This window comes from Zootermopsis nevadensis, unplaced genomic scaffold, assembly GCF_977971745.1.
Source record: "Zootermopsis nevadensis isolate Lab colony 2312 unplaced genomic scaffold, Znev_1.0 Znev_ptg000024l, whole genome shotgun sequence".
In the NCBI taxonomy this organism is placed as follows: domain Eukaryota; kingdom Metazoa; phylum Arthropoda; class Insecta; order Blattodea; family Termopsidae; genus Zootermopsis; species Zootermopsis nevadensis.
The window spans coordinates 9,202,283-9,220,699 of NW_028259156.1; the positions used below are offsets into that span (position 1 = coordinate 9,202,283).

General features: G+C 37.6%; 2 protein-coding genes across 7 annotated transcripts in view; one reads left to right on the plus strand and one right to left on the minus strand.

Moving 5' to 3' along the window:
* Positions 1-18,417, minus strand: part of LOC110827981 (E3 ubiquitin-protein ligase sina-like) — a 635,101-nt gene that overhangs the window by 491,747 nt on the left and 124,937 nt on the right. The window lies entirely within an intron of this gene.
* LOC110838474 (uncharacterized) overlaps positions 1-18,417 on the plus strand; it is a 247,961-nt gene that overhangs the window by 122,256 nt on the left and 107,288 nt on the right. The window contains exon 3 of the mRNA XM_087355359.1: positions 12,005-12,140. Within this exon, the coding sequence (XP_087211485.1) occupies positions 12,005-12,140 (136 nt within the window). The remainder of the gene's footprint in view (positions 1-12,004; positions 12,141-18,417) is intronic.

The window sequence follows — 18,417 nt, forward strand, 5'->3', positions numbered from 1 at the left end:
TGTAATGTAAAACATGTTTGTGTCCTATCTTCAAACAACACTTCACATGAAAATGTAACGTGATTCATTACTTATAGTCAACAAATAGGAACAAAAATTTAATTCATTCATTGCCTTGAGGATTTCCCACATTCTGGAAAAGAACGTTCATAAAAGAGAACTGACGTTAACACGACGAGAGTGTCCTGTTGGCCATCATTTGGGGTGTTGCACCGTATAATCTGGTAGAAATTTACCGACGTTTCGGAAGTCCCTTCTACACCAGTAATCAGGACGACTCATCGCACATTTCATCCTACTCCTTGAAGCTACAGAGTCGTTAAATAAAACACAAACAAAACTAAAATAAATATATATGACTACTATGACAAACCCTTAGAACTACATGATGCCAATAATCGATTTTTGTGAAAGTCGACTAAGGAATGTGATTTTGTAGGACGCGTACGAAGCGTTAAATGAATTTGTTATTGAATAACTTTATTATTAAATCCAGCCGCATACGACATTATTATTAAATCATTTAAATTATATTAAAACACCGTACCATAAAAATGTTCAGCACAAGACAAATAAAATTGGCCTTACTTTAAAACCATCAATGCATTTAGAAAATGAGTTTTAGAACTGTTTTCAACCTGAAATGGCGAGACCCTGAAGTTTTTATTTATATGTTTTAAAGCTGTGATCTGTTATGTTAACAAACAAATTTGTCTCCTGGAATTAATAACTCAGTATGAACACGTATGTATGTATGTAATATATGTATGTGTTTACGTGTGTATACACGCACAAAATCTTTCTGTATGGTGAAGGAACGTAGATATTTTCCATGTACAATGATATAACTTGGATCCTAACCCTTTAGTACTCTACTTATGCAACCGGGTAAGAAGGTAATTCACTTCCAGCCAATCCCTTACGCTGACATAATACAGAACGGAAATAGTGAAACCTAATGTATGTGGTTGCGACGAAAAGCGTACGGATTTTATCTGTATTCGAATTGTGAGACGGGATTCCATATTTTCTATTTCTCTTATTCCAGTTCCACTAAAAGTTGCAGTCAGTGAAAGGACGATCTCGTGCAATCCTGTGGCATCTCATATGAGCTTGCAGCAATTGCCACGACTCATAAATGACCAGGCCGCTAATGAGCTGGAAATATAAACGACTAATCTTGACTTGAGGAACACAGCGAATCATTCTTTATGGTGGGGTCTACGGTTGGCATGATCCCGGAGTCAAAAGATCGGTTTCTTTTTGGGGCATCTGGCATGAATCAGGCTTCAGTCGTCATGAAGATATTTTCGTATTACATTAAATTAAATTAGAATAATTGTTATAAATCCCGTAATTTCATTGCGATATTGTCAAAAAAAATATTTTATTAAGCATTTCAAAGAAAGTTCATTCCCGTCGACTTTGACGGGTCATACTTTCGAAAATATAAACTTGTGACGTCCGGTGCATGGTCCGGCCATGAAGACAGAGCTGTAGAAACTACAAACATGTACTGTCTCTGAATGCTTGAGATAGAGAACACTATTACCAAGTTCTTGTGCTTGGCTCTGATATTTAAACAGATGCAAATGGATTCAGGGACAACAAGAAAATCGGGATATAAAGTATAATCTGCACCGCTTTGGCAGTTAGCAGCAACCGCAGGTTGGAAGGGGGACATTCCAGCGAACATCTTAAGGAAATCCAGTTGTGACAGCTAATTTATGTGTTCTCTTTTTGGTTACTGGATTATGGACTTCTCTTACGTATATTCGTCTATTTGTCAGGCTTGATTCTTTTATTCAGACTACAGAGGTATGGTTAGATATAGTCACAAGTAGTATGGATTAACATGCAGATTGCATTCAAAGAAATGAAATATTGCGAGACATTCATCTGGATAACTACAGGCCCTTAGATATACACGCACATTTTGTCCCGTTTAATTGAGCTATTAAACAAGGAAAGGTGTAGTGATAAAGCCATGACGTACGAGTAATGAGCGTGTTTGCTTATATAATGTCATTCCAAAACTACATTTACAAATGTATGCCTATTTACTTGAAACAAAAACATGCGCATTAGGAAACTGGAGATAAGGCGTAGGCCTGTATAGAAAATATCAAACTTAGCCTCATTATTTCTTCTCTGGCACAAAATACAATAAATTCTTTAAAAGTTTGAAATTAAATTATTACTATATTTATAAGACAGTGATGAAGATAAAGAGATTATAGCCAAAAGAAAATAATAGATAAGTAAATAAAATAAAGAAAAAGGTGGAAAATTATTATGAGAATATGGGAAGATGGTGGATAGAATAAAGGGGAAAAATACATATAAAACAGAGAAAACATCTAAATTTATATTACAGAAATCACCGTAGAGTAAAAACAAATTGCGTGTCATACCTAACGTACTATTAGCAGTGATTATAATAAATTACTATAAAAGTTCAAATTCCAAGTAACATGGATTCAGTACTTCTAATGTCCCTGTAATATTTTTCCAGTTGCCAAGCTGTTAGTTTCGGGTTTCCTGAAAAATTACTCGATAAAAGTTGCATACTTTTCAACAATCTGTCGCCACACAAACTTCCAAACTCTATTTTGAACGTTAAAGGCGTTACTTGTACTTCAAGTTTGCCAGATCGTCAATTTGATACCAAAGACAACCGATTTATAAATACTAAGTTCCGGAGGTCCACAATGACATTCTAATTTATCCCCAGTTTCCTCGAAGTTTTGTTAATGAATATCCATAGTTCTCGTGTTCTTAATTAACACGGAAGACACATACACACGAACAAGCAGCTTGATTAATGAGACTCTGGGTAGTGGTAGCTTAGAAACGAATCAAGAAACTTGATCGAATGGAAGAACAGAGGAAAGAAAGAAAACGAGACATCGAAGAAATAGAGAATGCTACAGAAAGAAACACAAGAAAGAAAATTACTAGTTACTGTCCCCTTAAACTGCATCGTGTGTCACTGCCCTACACAGGGAACGTACAAAGTTTCCATTGCATGGAGCTGTAGCCATATGTCGTACACTCAGTTTAAAGTTTCTTCTCTTGAAAGAAACCAAACGAAACTAATTCTAGTTTCTCTTTTTATTTCTACCGCTCGTGCTCTAAGCTTAACGAAGTCTTGGCACCACCGAGTTTCTCACTTAGTTGTTACTATCGATTCGCTGACAAAATGGAGGGTCTAGAAGATTATTTGCAGGGCGTGAACTAGCATGAACATCTAACACAGTCAAACTGATACATCTTATTGGAGATTTTCCCTCATCTATTAAATTGAAAATATGCGTTTCGAAAGTTAGATTTTCTTCCTTCAACAGGTGGAAGTAGAAAACCGAATCAATTTTTTTTCACAGGAAAATTAATCTCAAATTTAATCCACGGCGTCAGCCCAACCTATCAGGTTTTATGATTTCACCTGGTGACAGAAGTACAGCCAGCTTCCGAAACGGTGCGCACTTTTAATCAACATAATATCGAATAATATGAATGAGTTTAACTAAGTTCCTCCATCAGAAGCCATCAACCAATGTACAAAGACGTCGAGCGACCCATAACTGGCTTTATTACCACAAGGTGAGCATTGAAATTTCTCTTCTGGGGTAAACGTAACATGCTTCTTCCACGAAATGCGACAGTACAGAACCAAGGAATTGTTAGGAGTTAACATGAACCACCTGAGTAAGACTGCGAATTGCTGACCTGACACTGTCATTTAAAAGGACAATTCTTCAAACTGACACGAATACGTAATCCCTATTCTAGTGGTTGGCTGAATCAGGAAGACACAGTCTCGCGTATTATGCAATTACAACGCCAAAGTATTCATCACAAGGCACCAACAATCTACAGCACTTTATCCAGAGAGCAGCACTGCTTAAGGATCGACATTTGAGGTTTACATGGAGTTCAGGGTTTATGCATATATACAAAATATCTTTTTGTAAGATTTGAGGTTTTTACAGCTGTGAGTATGAAGATTTCTGTCTTCTGGGTTGTTGCGCTGTGTAGTCTGGTAGATGTTAACCAACGTTTCAGAGGTCATACTGCCTCCGTCATCAGGGCGATGAGTATGAAGATTTCTGTCTTCTGGGTTGTTGCGCTGTATAGTCTGGTCGATGTTTACCAACGTTTCGCAAGTCATACTGCCTCCGTCATCAGGGCGATGAGTATGAAGATTTCTGTCTTCTGGGTTGTTGTGCTGTGTAGTCTGGTCGATGTTTACCAACGTTTTAGAGGTCATACTGTCTCCATCATCAGGGCGATGAGTATGAAGATTTCTGTCTTCTGGGTTGTTGCGCTGTGTAGTCTGGTCGATGTTAACCAACGTTTCAGAGGTCATACTGCCTCCATCATCAGGACGATGAGTATGAAGATTTCTGTCTTCTGGGTTGTTGCGCTGTGTAGTCTGGTCGATGTTAACCAACGTTTCAGAGGTCATACTGCCTCCATCATCAGGGCGATGAGTATGAATATTTCTGTCTTCTGGGTTGTTGCTCTGTGTAGTCTGATAGATGTTTACCAACGTTTCTGAGGTCATACTGCCTCCGTCATCAGGGCGATGAGTATGAAGATTTCTGTCTTCTGGGTTGTTGCGCTGTGTAGTCTGGTCGATGTTTACCAACGTTTCAGAGGTCATACTGCCTGCATTATCAGGGCGATGAATATGCCAATTGGCAGTATGACCTCAGAAACGTTGGTAAACATCGACTAGACTACACAGCGCAAAAAACCAGAAGACAGAAATCTTCAAAATATTTTTGATTCATAACGTTGTCGAAAGAGGAACGTATTCGCCTGCATTGATCCTTATGTGTCAGTTAGTCTATCAGAGGATATAAAGCCTTTTAAATAAAGGCATATAAATTTATCTAAAACTTTCTAAAATAACTTTAGTTTATGAAATCCAGAATTTTTTATGTATATAAATTCACTCACATGACAGAACATGTGGATGTGAGGCCCATATTCGGCAAATATGCACTCGGTTTCGAAAAATGAAGGGCGATATTACGGTTTCTAGAGCACACCTTAAGTTGCAAGAGCAAGGTCCATAATTTTAAGTAGTAATAATATTTACTTCACAGGGCGAAGGTGCTTGAGCGAAGGTCAGTGAATACTTAGGACTAATTAAATGGTAGGAGGCTGCAGAAAACTGCATCATGAGAATCTCTGTAATTTCTACACTTCACCAGATATTATTCGGATGATAAAACCAGTGAATAACATGGGCACGACACGCAGCACGCACGAGATGATAAAAAATAATACGTTGGGTTGAACATAATGAAGTGAAACGGTAATTAAAAAGACTTACGCACAGGCAAAACGATAATATTAAAATGGTACTTAATAAATATAATATCGTGGGAGTGTGTGAACCGGACTGGTCTGTTTCAGAAGACGGTACTGGGATTCTGTGAATCTTCGTGTTCCATAAAGACGGAAATTTGCCTAGCTGAGCGACTCTTTGCTTTTCAAACACTCTACTCTATGAAAGTAGTTAGTAAATTTCTTTTAGGTAAGGGTGACTTTTTTCATAGATTCATATAAAACATTTTACAGATCAGGTTGTCACGGACTGTCGTAAGTTATGTGTCGACGTGCATCAGTAGAGACTGCCCAGACATCGTTAAGTTTGGATGTGTATTATGAACACGGAGTATCACCTAAATAAAACTCACATTACCCTATATTCACGAACAACATTGGTATGATTTTATCGTAGTAGAATGTTTTCACATTGTTATTGAATCCCATATACATATGTAAGCTTTATTTTGGTAATGTTTTCCACACGTACCACTTATCACAAAACCATATCGTAACAATGCACGTTCTGTACTTGACAACAAATATTTTATCCTATGTCCTTCATACTTGGTCAATACTGCAGATACATAACTGACGTGTAAACTAGCTGTTTATTGAAATGATTACTTGATGGATGACCGATTTGAATTTATCCTGCATGATTTATTTATGAATGTAAACAAAAACGCATTCAACTTTGTCGATATGAATTAGCATTACAATAGTGATTGTATATACAGACAGCTCGGCTGAAATGCCGTTGGTCCTGTAGTCACTGTATGGAAAGGACAGAGCAATGCGCATCACAAAATCATGATAAAATACAGAACTGTTTACCTCATTCGATAGATGTACTTTGATGGAATTCAAACCGTCTTATCATTTTTTATATGTTGGCCTACTACTGGTATGTTATTCTCAGATTTAGGGTACGTTCTTGTGGGTTTATATCTGTGTCTAAACGATAACAATTATAGTAATGTTAAAAGTTCTGACGACGAAGTGTTATATGCACCAGCCTACAGTGAACAGTAGGATTCTCGTACATACCTTCGTAAAGAAACATAGGAGTCAGTATTTAGAAATCATTAAGCCACTGACGAAACGTTTGTAATCAAAGGAATAGAGCGGCTGTAGGCCACTGAAATTTGCATTCTGTCACACGCCACTTAGATATTTGAACTTTCTAATTTATGCTGAACGTTAGCGAGTAGTAATCTTTCCTTTCCATTGCTGCATGCGAAACTTTATCATCATCATCATCATCATCTCGACGTGGGCATATCTTGGACAGGCAATATCACTTCTTCCTCTTTGTGTGGAAGTTATAACTCTGATATGCATTATGAAAATTAGACACTGGCGTTCGTGAAAGGATGCAAAGAACTTTTCAGAATTATCCCGACTTTCGGGCACAAGATCTAGTCGATAAACTCCTGACGTAGGTCGGTCGTGCTTACAGGTTTTAAGAGCCATTAGAAGGAGCATCAGTGACTCTCAGGACAATGATGGCAATTACAAAGCACTTCAGTGACCAGAACACAGGATGACCACCCATCTTCCCGTGTTTCTACCTCCTGGCTTCGCTGCGTCTCGTAACTCAAGCAATTAAAATAAAATGGCTGAATCCAGCGACATACCCTCTCCCACGCTCTGACTCGGAATGAAATGTATGGAAGTTCTCATAAAATCGTCTACGTGCTCATGAGTAAAATTCTAATTGACCTCTGCCTCATCATTTGGCCTACTGGAGCGTGAAATCCATCGCGGTAGATCACGATTAATGTTTCTCACTCCAGTCTCTCACACAAATCGAAGATTATTATTCTGTCTGCACTTTAATCCTCAACGGTTCAAGAAAACTATAAGGCGAAGAACAAGGAATCCACTAGTTTTGTCCCAACGCTTCAAAATTATAAGGATTATAGCATTATTATCACTTAAAATAAGATTCAGAAGAAACATTCTTAACTATCTGGGCGACTGTGTGCTTCTCAATTAGTACCCTTCTCAATTCAATTAACCTAATATTCATAACTAAGATTCTATTAAAAGTTACATATATCAAACAAAGTGGTATGTTTTCATTTCCTGTACCAACTTTCTCGAACAATAAGTTTTTCGACAAAATCGATAAACTTTAAAAAACATTCTCATGTAAATCAGAGATTAATCTATATTAGACAGATACGAAAGGACATTCAGGAAATAAAACCGAAATCCATCTGAAACGTATGTAACGGCAATGTAAAATTTCATCTAAAATTCACAGAGTAACCTACTTTAGCAGATGAAACATAACTAGAGGCAAGATCTTTTCATTACGTGTTCGCTTTGAGCACTTTAAGCAACGAAATCGTGACCATCGTTATTTTAATAACACCTAGAATTACAAAAAAAGACTATTGGTATGCTCTATATTTGTTTAATCATCTACGCGAATTAATTGGGCTGGCTTTGTGTACCAGTTCTGTGCCGTTATATTATCAAATATACCACAAAGTGAGTATAATCCCACTGATCCAATTTCTGTACTCAGCAGCTACTCTTGGGTGAAAACTTAATTACTCTATGACGTACTCTTTCAAATGAACAATGAATTTCCAGTCGACAGTTCACCCTACTGCGATAACAAAATTGACGATATTAATAAATGCAAACCAATTTCGATTACATTCTACTTTAAATATTATCCTCGGATTACAAACATCGCGCTATCCACTGCGCTGTAAACATTTGTATGGTTATTATTGTCTATAATAATGAATAATAATAATACAGGATCAAATTAAAGGTTTTATAGACATCATCGAGCTCTGACTTCAATAAAGTTCGAGATGTCTTTAATTAAACAACAGTATGGAGAATATGAGGCAACGAAGGGTGGAACCAACGCGCTTAGTTATTGGGAAATACTAGGAACTTCAGTTACTGAATTAAACGTGACATCCAAACCAAACTTGAAGGAAGACTGGAATGCGGACAAATACAGAGGTGAGAGATGTGGTTCGTTTAATGCATACAAAGGGTAAAAGATTATTTCGTTGTTGCCAAACCAGACTTTAGGATGAGATGGAACGTCTCTACCAATGAAGCAACCCAGTAGACTGGAAGGCGGGGATTTGATTCCCAGAAGATGCAAAATCTTTCTCAGACTGTGGAAGAAATCCATCTCTTCTAGGTAGATTTCAATGTTTCGAAGTAACACACTGCCTCCATCTTCATGACTAAAATGAGTTTGCTTCGGAAAGCAGACAGTCAGTATAGAGTTAGGACTATGGCTAACTAAGCTATGGACAAACAACTGATCTTCATTCCTTCCACTTCCCAAGAACTTCACTTCTATCCTGTCTTCGTACAAAGCATCACGAACCCCAGTCTTCAAGAATCACGCAGATGCACTTCCATATAAATAGCCAATTACAAGCGATACAGACAGCTGTAGCTTGTAGTTATTCGTTCCATGTTTTAAGGCAGTTTAATTTAAGAGATTCCGTAACTCGTTTGTGGCATAACATTTTTAAAACAGGAACATCCAACCTAATATGGCTTTAGCTTAATAAATTCTTCTCGGGCTACCAGCCGTGTGAGGTGGCTTAATGAAGAGGTGGTATGTGTGTCTTCATTGAACCCGAGAAGAACTTATTATAATTAAGAACATTTCTGTCTTCTGAGTTGTTGCGTGGTGTAGTATGGTAGATGTTTTATTTATTTATTTATTTATTTAGTGTTCTGTCTGACGACAGGTCCATTATTCTGCCCAAAAAGAGTTCGCCAGTTTTCCCTATTCTCAGCTTCTCGTTTTAAATCCTGAAACTTCATCTTCTTTCCTTGTTTGAGATCGTCAGTTAGCTGTATCAGTCTTCTTCCCAGTCCTCGCTTTCCTTCAACCTGGCCTTCGATGATATCACTCAGTAATCCATTCCTTCTCATAATATGTCCCAGCCAGTTAGCTTTCCTTCGTGTAATCGCCTGCAGAATGTTTCTTTGCTCGTTGACTCTCCTCAATACTTCTTCGTTGGTCACTCGATCCGTCCACCTGATCTTCTCTATTCTTCTCCAACACCACATTTCAAAACTCTCCAGGTATTTCTGTTACCAACGTTTTATCGCCCTGATGACGGAGGCAGTATGACCTCCGAAACGTTGGTTAACATCGACCAGACTTCACAGCGCAACAACCCAGAAGACAGAAATCTTCATACTCACCGCTCTGAAAATCTCAAATCTTATTATAATTAGTCGCCGTGAAAGCTTCAAATCATACAAGACTTGAGCTTCATTACATGTTTTCATCCGAACTACTGTCGTTTCCAACTCCTTACATTTACTCATCCCATTCTGCATCCACCCTACTAAAACTTACTTTACCCCTTCCTTCTGATACTTAGAATTCCGCTGGAAAGGAGTTTTCTGCGTATAATGTAATTGTCGCAGAATAAATTACGTGCGCAACATACTAAACCCATATGGGCACTACATTTGAAGACACTGGAATTGTTATCTACGATAAAATATACGATTAAAAACAATTTTGAATTTGTTCAGATTTCCAGTTGTTTTGTAGTACCTTTAATTAAATTTCTACTTGCTTTTATCCATTTTTACACTGTTTTTGACTGTGTATATCATCTTCCTCTCTTAAATCTATTGTCTTCGCTACCAAGGATTATATTTTTTAGTAAATGTTTTCCTCCTACTTTCCTTTATATACATCTTTTCTTGTGTCTAATTTTCCTTCCCATTTTTACTGTTGAGTTATTTTTAACCATCTCCGCTTTACCTTCCTGGCCCCTCAGGTCTCATAGCTTACCACTTTCTACTCCTGTTCTGCAGTTATTCCTTTCCGACCTCAACTCTGTGTGTTCTTCTAGAAGAAAGCTAACTAATGATACTCCTCCTCCACAAAGACTTGCTCTCAATCTTTCCGTCAAAATTTCAAAGGAAGATAACGTTTCTGATTCAAAGACTACTGATCTCTATCAAATCTCTCTTCTAGCAGGAAGAAAGCACATATATTAATTACTAAGCGGTCTTCAGAAGAATATTATCATAAATTATTTTTTCGGTTCATGCAGCGGGAATGTTAATGCACTACGTTTCAATTTTCTCACTACCTGAAACATAAAGACGTCGTAGTAAATCACGTCGAAATTAATTAGCTGTTTGTGATTGTGTACAAATACTTTTATCAACAATAACTTTGCCGAAATCTATAAAGTCCCTAATATTACTTCAACAAAATACATCAGTTCACAGTCCAGATGATATGAGTGTGGGGCTTTGCACTGAATATTTTTAATATATTCAATGCTGATATTATGTGTATACAGTACAACTAACCTACGATCTCTACAGAAATCCTTAGCTGTCTCATCTATCACTGCCCCATAAGGGACACGAAGCAGCATATTACCATACCCTCGGCTATAAGTTAGAAGTATTATCTATGACCTCGCACTTGACTGATATGCTGTGGTATTTCCACTTATTGACACAGCCAGAGTACTCATAAAGTATCTGTTCATACTCTTTTCATGTCACAACCACAAAGCTAGATTATAGATTCTGGGATGAAGAAAGTTTAGCATGTCACATCTATAAGAGACAAGAGCTGCAGACAGTATATTAATAGGCATCTGGAAAGACAGGAGGTTACCATGTGTATTCGTAGAAGTCAGGTGTATTGAATAACATTACAAATAGCTCGTGATACAATTTAAGGAAGTAGAACTAATTCAAATCCTCACTCTTATACCATATTTATTTAAATCCAACGTAATATTACTCTATTCAAAATGGTTTCTTCCATTTGGGTTTCCCGACAACAATTTTGCATGTATTTTACATATCTGGTATATGAGATACAAACCTCGTTCATCTCGTCATTTCTGTAACATTCGATAAAGAACACAAATTATTAACCTCATCATCATATATTCTTCTCCAATCTCGTATTACGAGATGCCCCGACGTAAAGTACACCAGGGCACTTTGACACGGGGTTTATTACCACAGAGATACGTCTGCTTGCACACGTTCAGACATCATAACAGAATTTGTCTGTGTAATCACCACCTTGCTGAGGCATTTATCCCAGTGGAACACCCTTCGCAAAGAAATCCTGGACAAGAACATCTACATACTCAAGGTCTCACTGCAAACATCAATCACAAACCTCTGCCCTAATGAATTATGTTTGAAGGGCCAAAACAGATGAAAGTCTGTCAGTTCCAAGTGAGGACAGCGCGTAGGTTTCAGTAGCACCTCCCAGCTATACGGCTGAAACCATTGTTCCGTCAGCTGGGCTGTGTGTGAAATTACATTGTCGTGAAGCGTTATCGCATGTTGACGATAGACCATGATACACTCCTCATGATTGAATTGGTGCGTTATCCTTTGCAAACATTAAGCGGAATCACGCTACTCAGCTCTAGTCACGCTGTCTTTCCGGTTTGGATATCACGTGAGCATGCGCAGACCTCCTCAAGTCGTGTCCCCCCCAAAAGAAAATTCTTTACAGTCCCGGTCCTCAAACCCCCTGCATATAAGAACCTTTAGGAAAGTGGCAAGAGTGACCTCTAAACTAGATCAACAAGAGATCAAAATTCAGCATTACCACCGACTGCCCGCAGATGATCAAAACTGGTGTATTTGTTTTCAGCTGTCCGTGTCAAACGAGAGTGTTGTGGTGCTCCGGAAGGTCGGATTCAACCTGTCTGGCAACTTCAGCTGCGAGGTGACAGTAGAAGCCCCATCCTTTTCTACAGCCACAGTCTACCAGCAAATGTTGGTTGTCGGTAAGTAGAACCGCCCACTTGCTGTTCACGCACTTTATGGTCAAACACAAATAGTTCACGGGGCATGCGGCAGTTGCTGTTCTGCAAATTATATGTGATTTTCCACGAGAAGCCACATGCAGACTCCTTTGACATAACTTTGTTTCTACGTCCTACGTTCGAAGAGCTAATTATACTTCTGCCCCATTAATGCTTTTCATTTTTTAGTAAAGAAGGAATTAAATATGGAACTAGTTTTAATTTGGTCATAATACTAAAATAAATAATACTACATTCATATATTACATATTTTTGTGCCCCTACAAACTACTCAAAATACTGCCGGATTGGGGATCTTTCAGATTCGAAAGGATTTAAATATTCTTGAAGAGTTTAAAGGAAACATTCAACTTCAATACACGGTAGACTGTTCAGGTGAATAAAATCTCAGTGCCAATTTATCTTATGTCATAATTGTACAAGTAAAATAATATTTATTTTTGTCAGTGAATCTATTAAATAGACAGTAAGAGTCTTAATACTTGCATAAAGTTTACGCTTGCCAGCAACTTTTGTTCCTAGCCATTTGTCAACACGTGATTATAACTGCAAGTATTTTAGTTACATCTGAAGTGTTAGTAGCCATGTCACGGGTCTTTTCAGCACAGGCGCCTAATGTATGAACACTCCCAAAAACACAATGCACATGTGTTTCAACTTACTCCTCGCCAGAATCGCTATAATAAACATACTACATAACCTTATTTCAACATGGACGCCACATAACTTCCTAACGACAGGTTATATTATATATAGGTCAGTTAATTTTGCAAGCTGCCCAACAACTGTGTGCTGTGCTGTGTTTTATTTGCATTCTATCTCTTATCAGCGCAGCATTCATGTTTTTATATTCATCGCCCTGCTAACTTGAGAGGCAAAACACAGCTCATTTGCAAATATAAATCACCTCGTGTGAGTTAAATGCATTTTCTTACGTCTCGTTGTTCTCTGTTGTTGCTTTATTACGTTAATCAGACTGTAAAACGGTAAAATAATATCAAAACGTAAAATACAACCTGCTCGTAAGAAACAAACCTGCCACAAAGTTTTCATGGCGAAAATTGTATAAAGACATTTATGGTAGGTAAATGCTATTTGTGGCTTCGAAGGATATTATACTTGCAATTGTCTATAATGCATGACAAAATGTTAATGTCGTACTGAACAGCTAAGTTTGCGTACTTCATTTTCAGCTTGATTTCTCTTACACCTCAATGAAAGTCATACTTGTGGTATCCTTTCGTTATTAGTTGGTCTCTTTCGAAGATTTTAGAAGATTTCTACGCATTTTTCTGTAGGTATAGACAGCCGAAGCGTAAAACGCGAAACGCGTCGCTAACCTCCTCTGTAAACCGCTTTTGAGGCTTAGTGGATCTTTACAAGAACTCTCCCTCGCCATTATGTTACGACAGATAAAGGATTTTTGCATTTGTAATACTAATCCACGAATGGAAATTTCAACAAAACATGAAACAAAACTGCGCACGTCACTGAAGACCGGCTAGGACTACCTAGCGCATTACGAACTACATTCCTTGGCGTATGTCAGTGTGATGAGGTCTCTGACTCGCGAGTCTCCTGTGTACAGTGGATTGATTATTGGCGAGGGCTTTGTCCTTGGTAGCAGTTCTACAAATACTGACCCAGAGTGGATAAATCTAGCCTGCGAGTCGGCTGTTATTGCTTAATAATTATGGTAGTTCTGAGAAACAGTTTTTTTTCTCTTTTCTAATGCCACCATACAGTGTGGCAACAGCCTGTCGGCAAACAACGTTAACATATTACCACCGGACATGCAGCAAAACATATAAATGTTCCTCAATACACTTCTATAACTTACAGAAGATAGGCTTTTAGGGAACACAGGGTACTTAATTCTGTACGAATAGCTGAAAATTATTGTGAAATAGAATACTGATGAAATACGAAACAGACTTACAGTATTATACTTACTTTACACATTTTCTGTCGTTTCTTTCATTTTAAGTTTAAATTTTAGGGGCTACTTCTAGATGTAATTATCTAAAATTAAGCACATCTTAATTTCCATCGATATTTCTAGAAAAATGATACAGTTTTTCGACTCATATATTCTTCTACTTCACATCTCCTAAGTAATAAATCTGAGAACCTTTATTTTTGTCAAATTGTCTCACAAATAAATACAAATTTATCTGCCCTGCCCAGGCTAAACTTGAGAGATTTTCAAACTTCTTACGTTTCTTTCTTTCTTAATTTCTACTGCATTGATATCAATTACAAAATGTGGGTTAATAATATAATACTACTTACTACTATAAAAATATTTCTTAGTCAACAGAAAATACGTGAATAAACGAAGTTAATTTACAAGATATTGAACGGAATAGTTTAAGTGCCCAATGACAACGTTTGTTTAGCTGTGGTTTTGTAATCCACAGCCTCTAACAAACATTTCCATGTTAAGAGGCGAATATTTCAGAACAGAGAATGTGTTCACAAGTCTTCGGACTTTAAACACAAGTAAATCTGAGACTTGCATGGAGAAATCACAGCAATTCTGACAGCTGGATTTTAAAATATTTTTCTCACTCTCGTAATGGGAAATTTAAGACTAAAAGTCAGGCGTATTAAGCTATTGCTGGTGTGTCGCATTTGCAACCTTACATTTACTGAGGGCCCAAAAGAGACTGCAGGCTACTGGCGCTTGAATGTTGCCGAAATATTACTTAATTCTCTTCGTTGACTTTGGCCGATTTTGTGTGATAACTGTTACGACAAAAACTACAAATGCAGGAAAAGATGTTTAATCTGATCGCAGAAATTAAATATCACTTTTAAATTGTTATGTATTCCATTTCGTAGGATAATCACAAAAATGAAAGTTCATATTCGAGAGAAAAATAAATTCGTTAAACCAAAAGAAGTTTGGAGATACCTAAAGTTGTATGGGAGGATAATATTAATACCAGAGAAATAGTGTGTGAACTTGTACACTGAATTAATCTGGTTTGGAATACAGAATAATGGTCGAAGTATTTAAACACGATAACGAGTCACCGGATTCTTTAAAGACAGGATATTTGTAGACCAATTTGGTAACTATCGAATTTTGAAGGTACGCCGAACCATGAAGGTAGTTTCGCATTTATTTCAGCAAGCGAAGCACTGCGAGAACACCTCTATTCATAAAAATAGTTACAAAAACGGGGAAGGTTTATTGCTTGTGACGTTGAAGAAACTTAGACTTTTAAATACATCCCCCTGTTACTTCCTCCCCCTTCTGCTCAAATATTCTTCTCAGCACCCTCTTCTCAAACACCCTCAACCTTCGTTCTCCACTTCCAAATCAATATGAAACAATCTCTAAGACTTTACAGTTCACTAATATTTAAAACGCCTATATGATAGTTTATCTTGGCTCCAGGGTTCCCTAAATGCCATTTAAAAGACAGATAACTCTGTTTTCAAGTACGCTGTGGGTAAATTTAACACTATGAAACTTTATTGCTCTAAAGGGCCATTTGGCATGACATTTCAATTAAACTTTCGTTCTCAAATGGTGTAGAAACCCACGCTAATTCCTGACGCTACAAAGCGATGAAAATATATTTCACTGACAACAAGAACTTCGCATTATCCTGTGCCCAGGGACCTGTAAAGAATCTATTGCAGCCACTACTAGCAAAATTGCAAATCATGCATTTGAAACACTATTAGCCTAAAAACAGGGGCATACTATTAGTGTTTGTGACCTACAATCCGGACTCATTCTTATCCAGTTACTTGAACATAGAAGTTCGGTTATATTTCTTTCGTGCTCTGTAAATTTTCCGTTGAGTGAAAACAGCGAATGCAGATGGGATTTTAGTTTTACACGACGGTGAAGATGTCGCTGTTTGACTTCTGAACAGTAAATCCGTGTAGACGTGTGGGTAGACATCAACGTTTCGGAAAAAAAGTGGTATTACTGTCCTCAAAACAAGCAGCGATAGTAAATTCAGATACTTATTTTAATATAGAAACCTATTAAACAAGTTATCTTTCAATTTCATGCGAAAGTATATGTATTTTGAACTCAAAATTTGGGACCTACACTGTGCTGAAACTGTTCAAGAATTCCTTCTCGTTTTTACACATTTTGTGAAATAAAACAGACGAACTAAAGCCCTCACCTCACCATTGCAATATTTCAGCGTCATATTTCATCTTTTCCCTTCGAAACTGTCAACTTTTTGTTGTCGTCACGGTAACGGTGGCACTGGCTTCAGGTTTCTAGGAGCAAAATTCTGGTCGGGGACACGAGACGGACAGAGAGAGAAAGAGTCACTGGAATAAATGCGAAGACAACGCTTTTGTACAGCATCTTTTGTGACACCGAACCACTGTGCAGAAATCCACATTTTTAACAGCTTTATCTACATTCATAGAAAAAGAAAATCACGGCAGATATTTTGCGTCTTCCGATATTAAAATACGTGAAACGAGACGTTGTTTAACAACAACATTCAGTAACAAACTACAAGTGTTCGTAAAAGGAATACAAATAACAGACTGAAAGAAAGGAGTGCAAACACTTGAATTCTTTTTTCTACGAATCGCTGTTTCGATATGTTTGCGTCCTTCTTTCCCACTGCATCATCCAACAGCTGCAACCATTTGTTCGCATCCGATCCGCCAGCTTCAAACGTTTACTTAACAAAGAGGCTGACTTGTCTTTTCAATTCATTCCTTTTTAACGTCTCCCCGTCTTCTCTCAGATTCTAAGAATACTTTAAAATCCAGGATACCAATCGTAAAAGTTTACACGTACTAGCAGTACACGTTTAAATATGTCAGTCGTTTCTCTATAGACTCTCAAAGTCTTACTTTCATCCTGACAAGATACACCTAAAGTATAAACAGCTAACATGACAAAAAAATAGAACCTTGCTTTATTTCAAAGCTACTGCACTGCAAAACTTCCAATCGGACGAAATACTTCGTCTGACAGATCTACCCTACTAAACGGCGTAACATCCAATTAGACAGACATTTTCAGACTCACACTCGATCATCGAAAAGTTAATCGTTTGAAAAAAATGTAAAGATAATTCTTTTCACAGTGGAATGGATTTTATTCGAATTTTTCCTACATTAAATCGTATTTTAATATTACTCAATAATTAATGGTTAACAAAGTACTAAACCTTTTGAAACGATATAATCAAAGGCCAATTTATTAATGGATCTGACTACAAAACGTTTTCATTTCTCAGAACTATGGCACGTATTTAATTCCAACGATGAATCAGGAATAAATTCGGTGCCACATACAGCCACCAGACAGTGGAAAGAACAGCAACGATAGATATACAGCTACCAATTTCAAGCTATTATCCGTAATTGAATGTAATTTAGGGTTCTCACGGCGGCGACTATGAAGTTCGATGTCTTCTGGGTTGTTGGGCTGTGTAGTATGGTAGATACCAATTGGCACATTCATCGCCCTGATGACGGAGGCAGTATGACCTCTGAAACGTTGGTAAACATCTACCAGACTACACAGCGCAACAACCCAGAAGACAGAAATCTTCATCTTCACCGCTGTGAAAACCTCAAATCATACACGTCTTCTGGGTTGTTGCCGTGTACGTTGGTAGAATTTTACCGACGTCTCACAGATTCTTGCGATGGCCCTGATGATGGAAACAACAGTAAAATTCTACAGGACCACGCGGAACAACAACCCAGAATAAAGACATCTTCATCCTGGATCGAATGTGGATAATCATGCTGAGAACTCCAACGTTTTCTCAAAGTTAGAATACGTTGCTTGCCAAACGGTCCCATGACAGCGCAGTCTTCAGCCAGGGATCGATTCCCGTCGGGAAATACCGGGTGATTAAAGAGAAACATAGTCTATTCCTACATATGTTCTGTTTGTCATAAAATAAATTACATTTTAATACCAACGAAAAAATATTTTTTTATTAAGAGCTGTATATGTCCACCGCGTTCAGTGACGCGTACGTTGTGTTATCCTCATATCCGATGCAACCCGTTGAACAGTTTCTGTGTCACGGAAACGGCTTACCAGTCGTTATATTGTTGAGTTTTTTTGGCACATGAAAATCCCTATACTGACTCTTGCATTTTAAGCAGGGACGAGGTTTCAGGTAATGTTCTACAATGAACACTCGTGGCACTTGTCAAAGAGATCCTTACAGTTTGATTGTTGAAATACAACTGACGTAATACTACGACCATATGACAACAT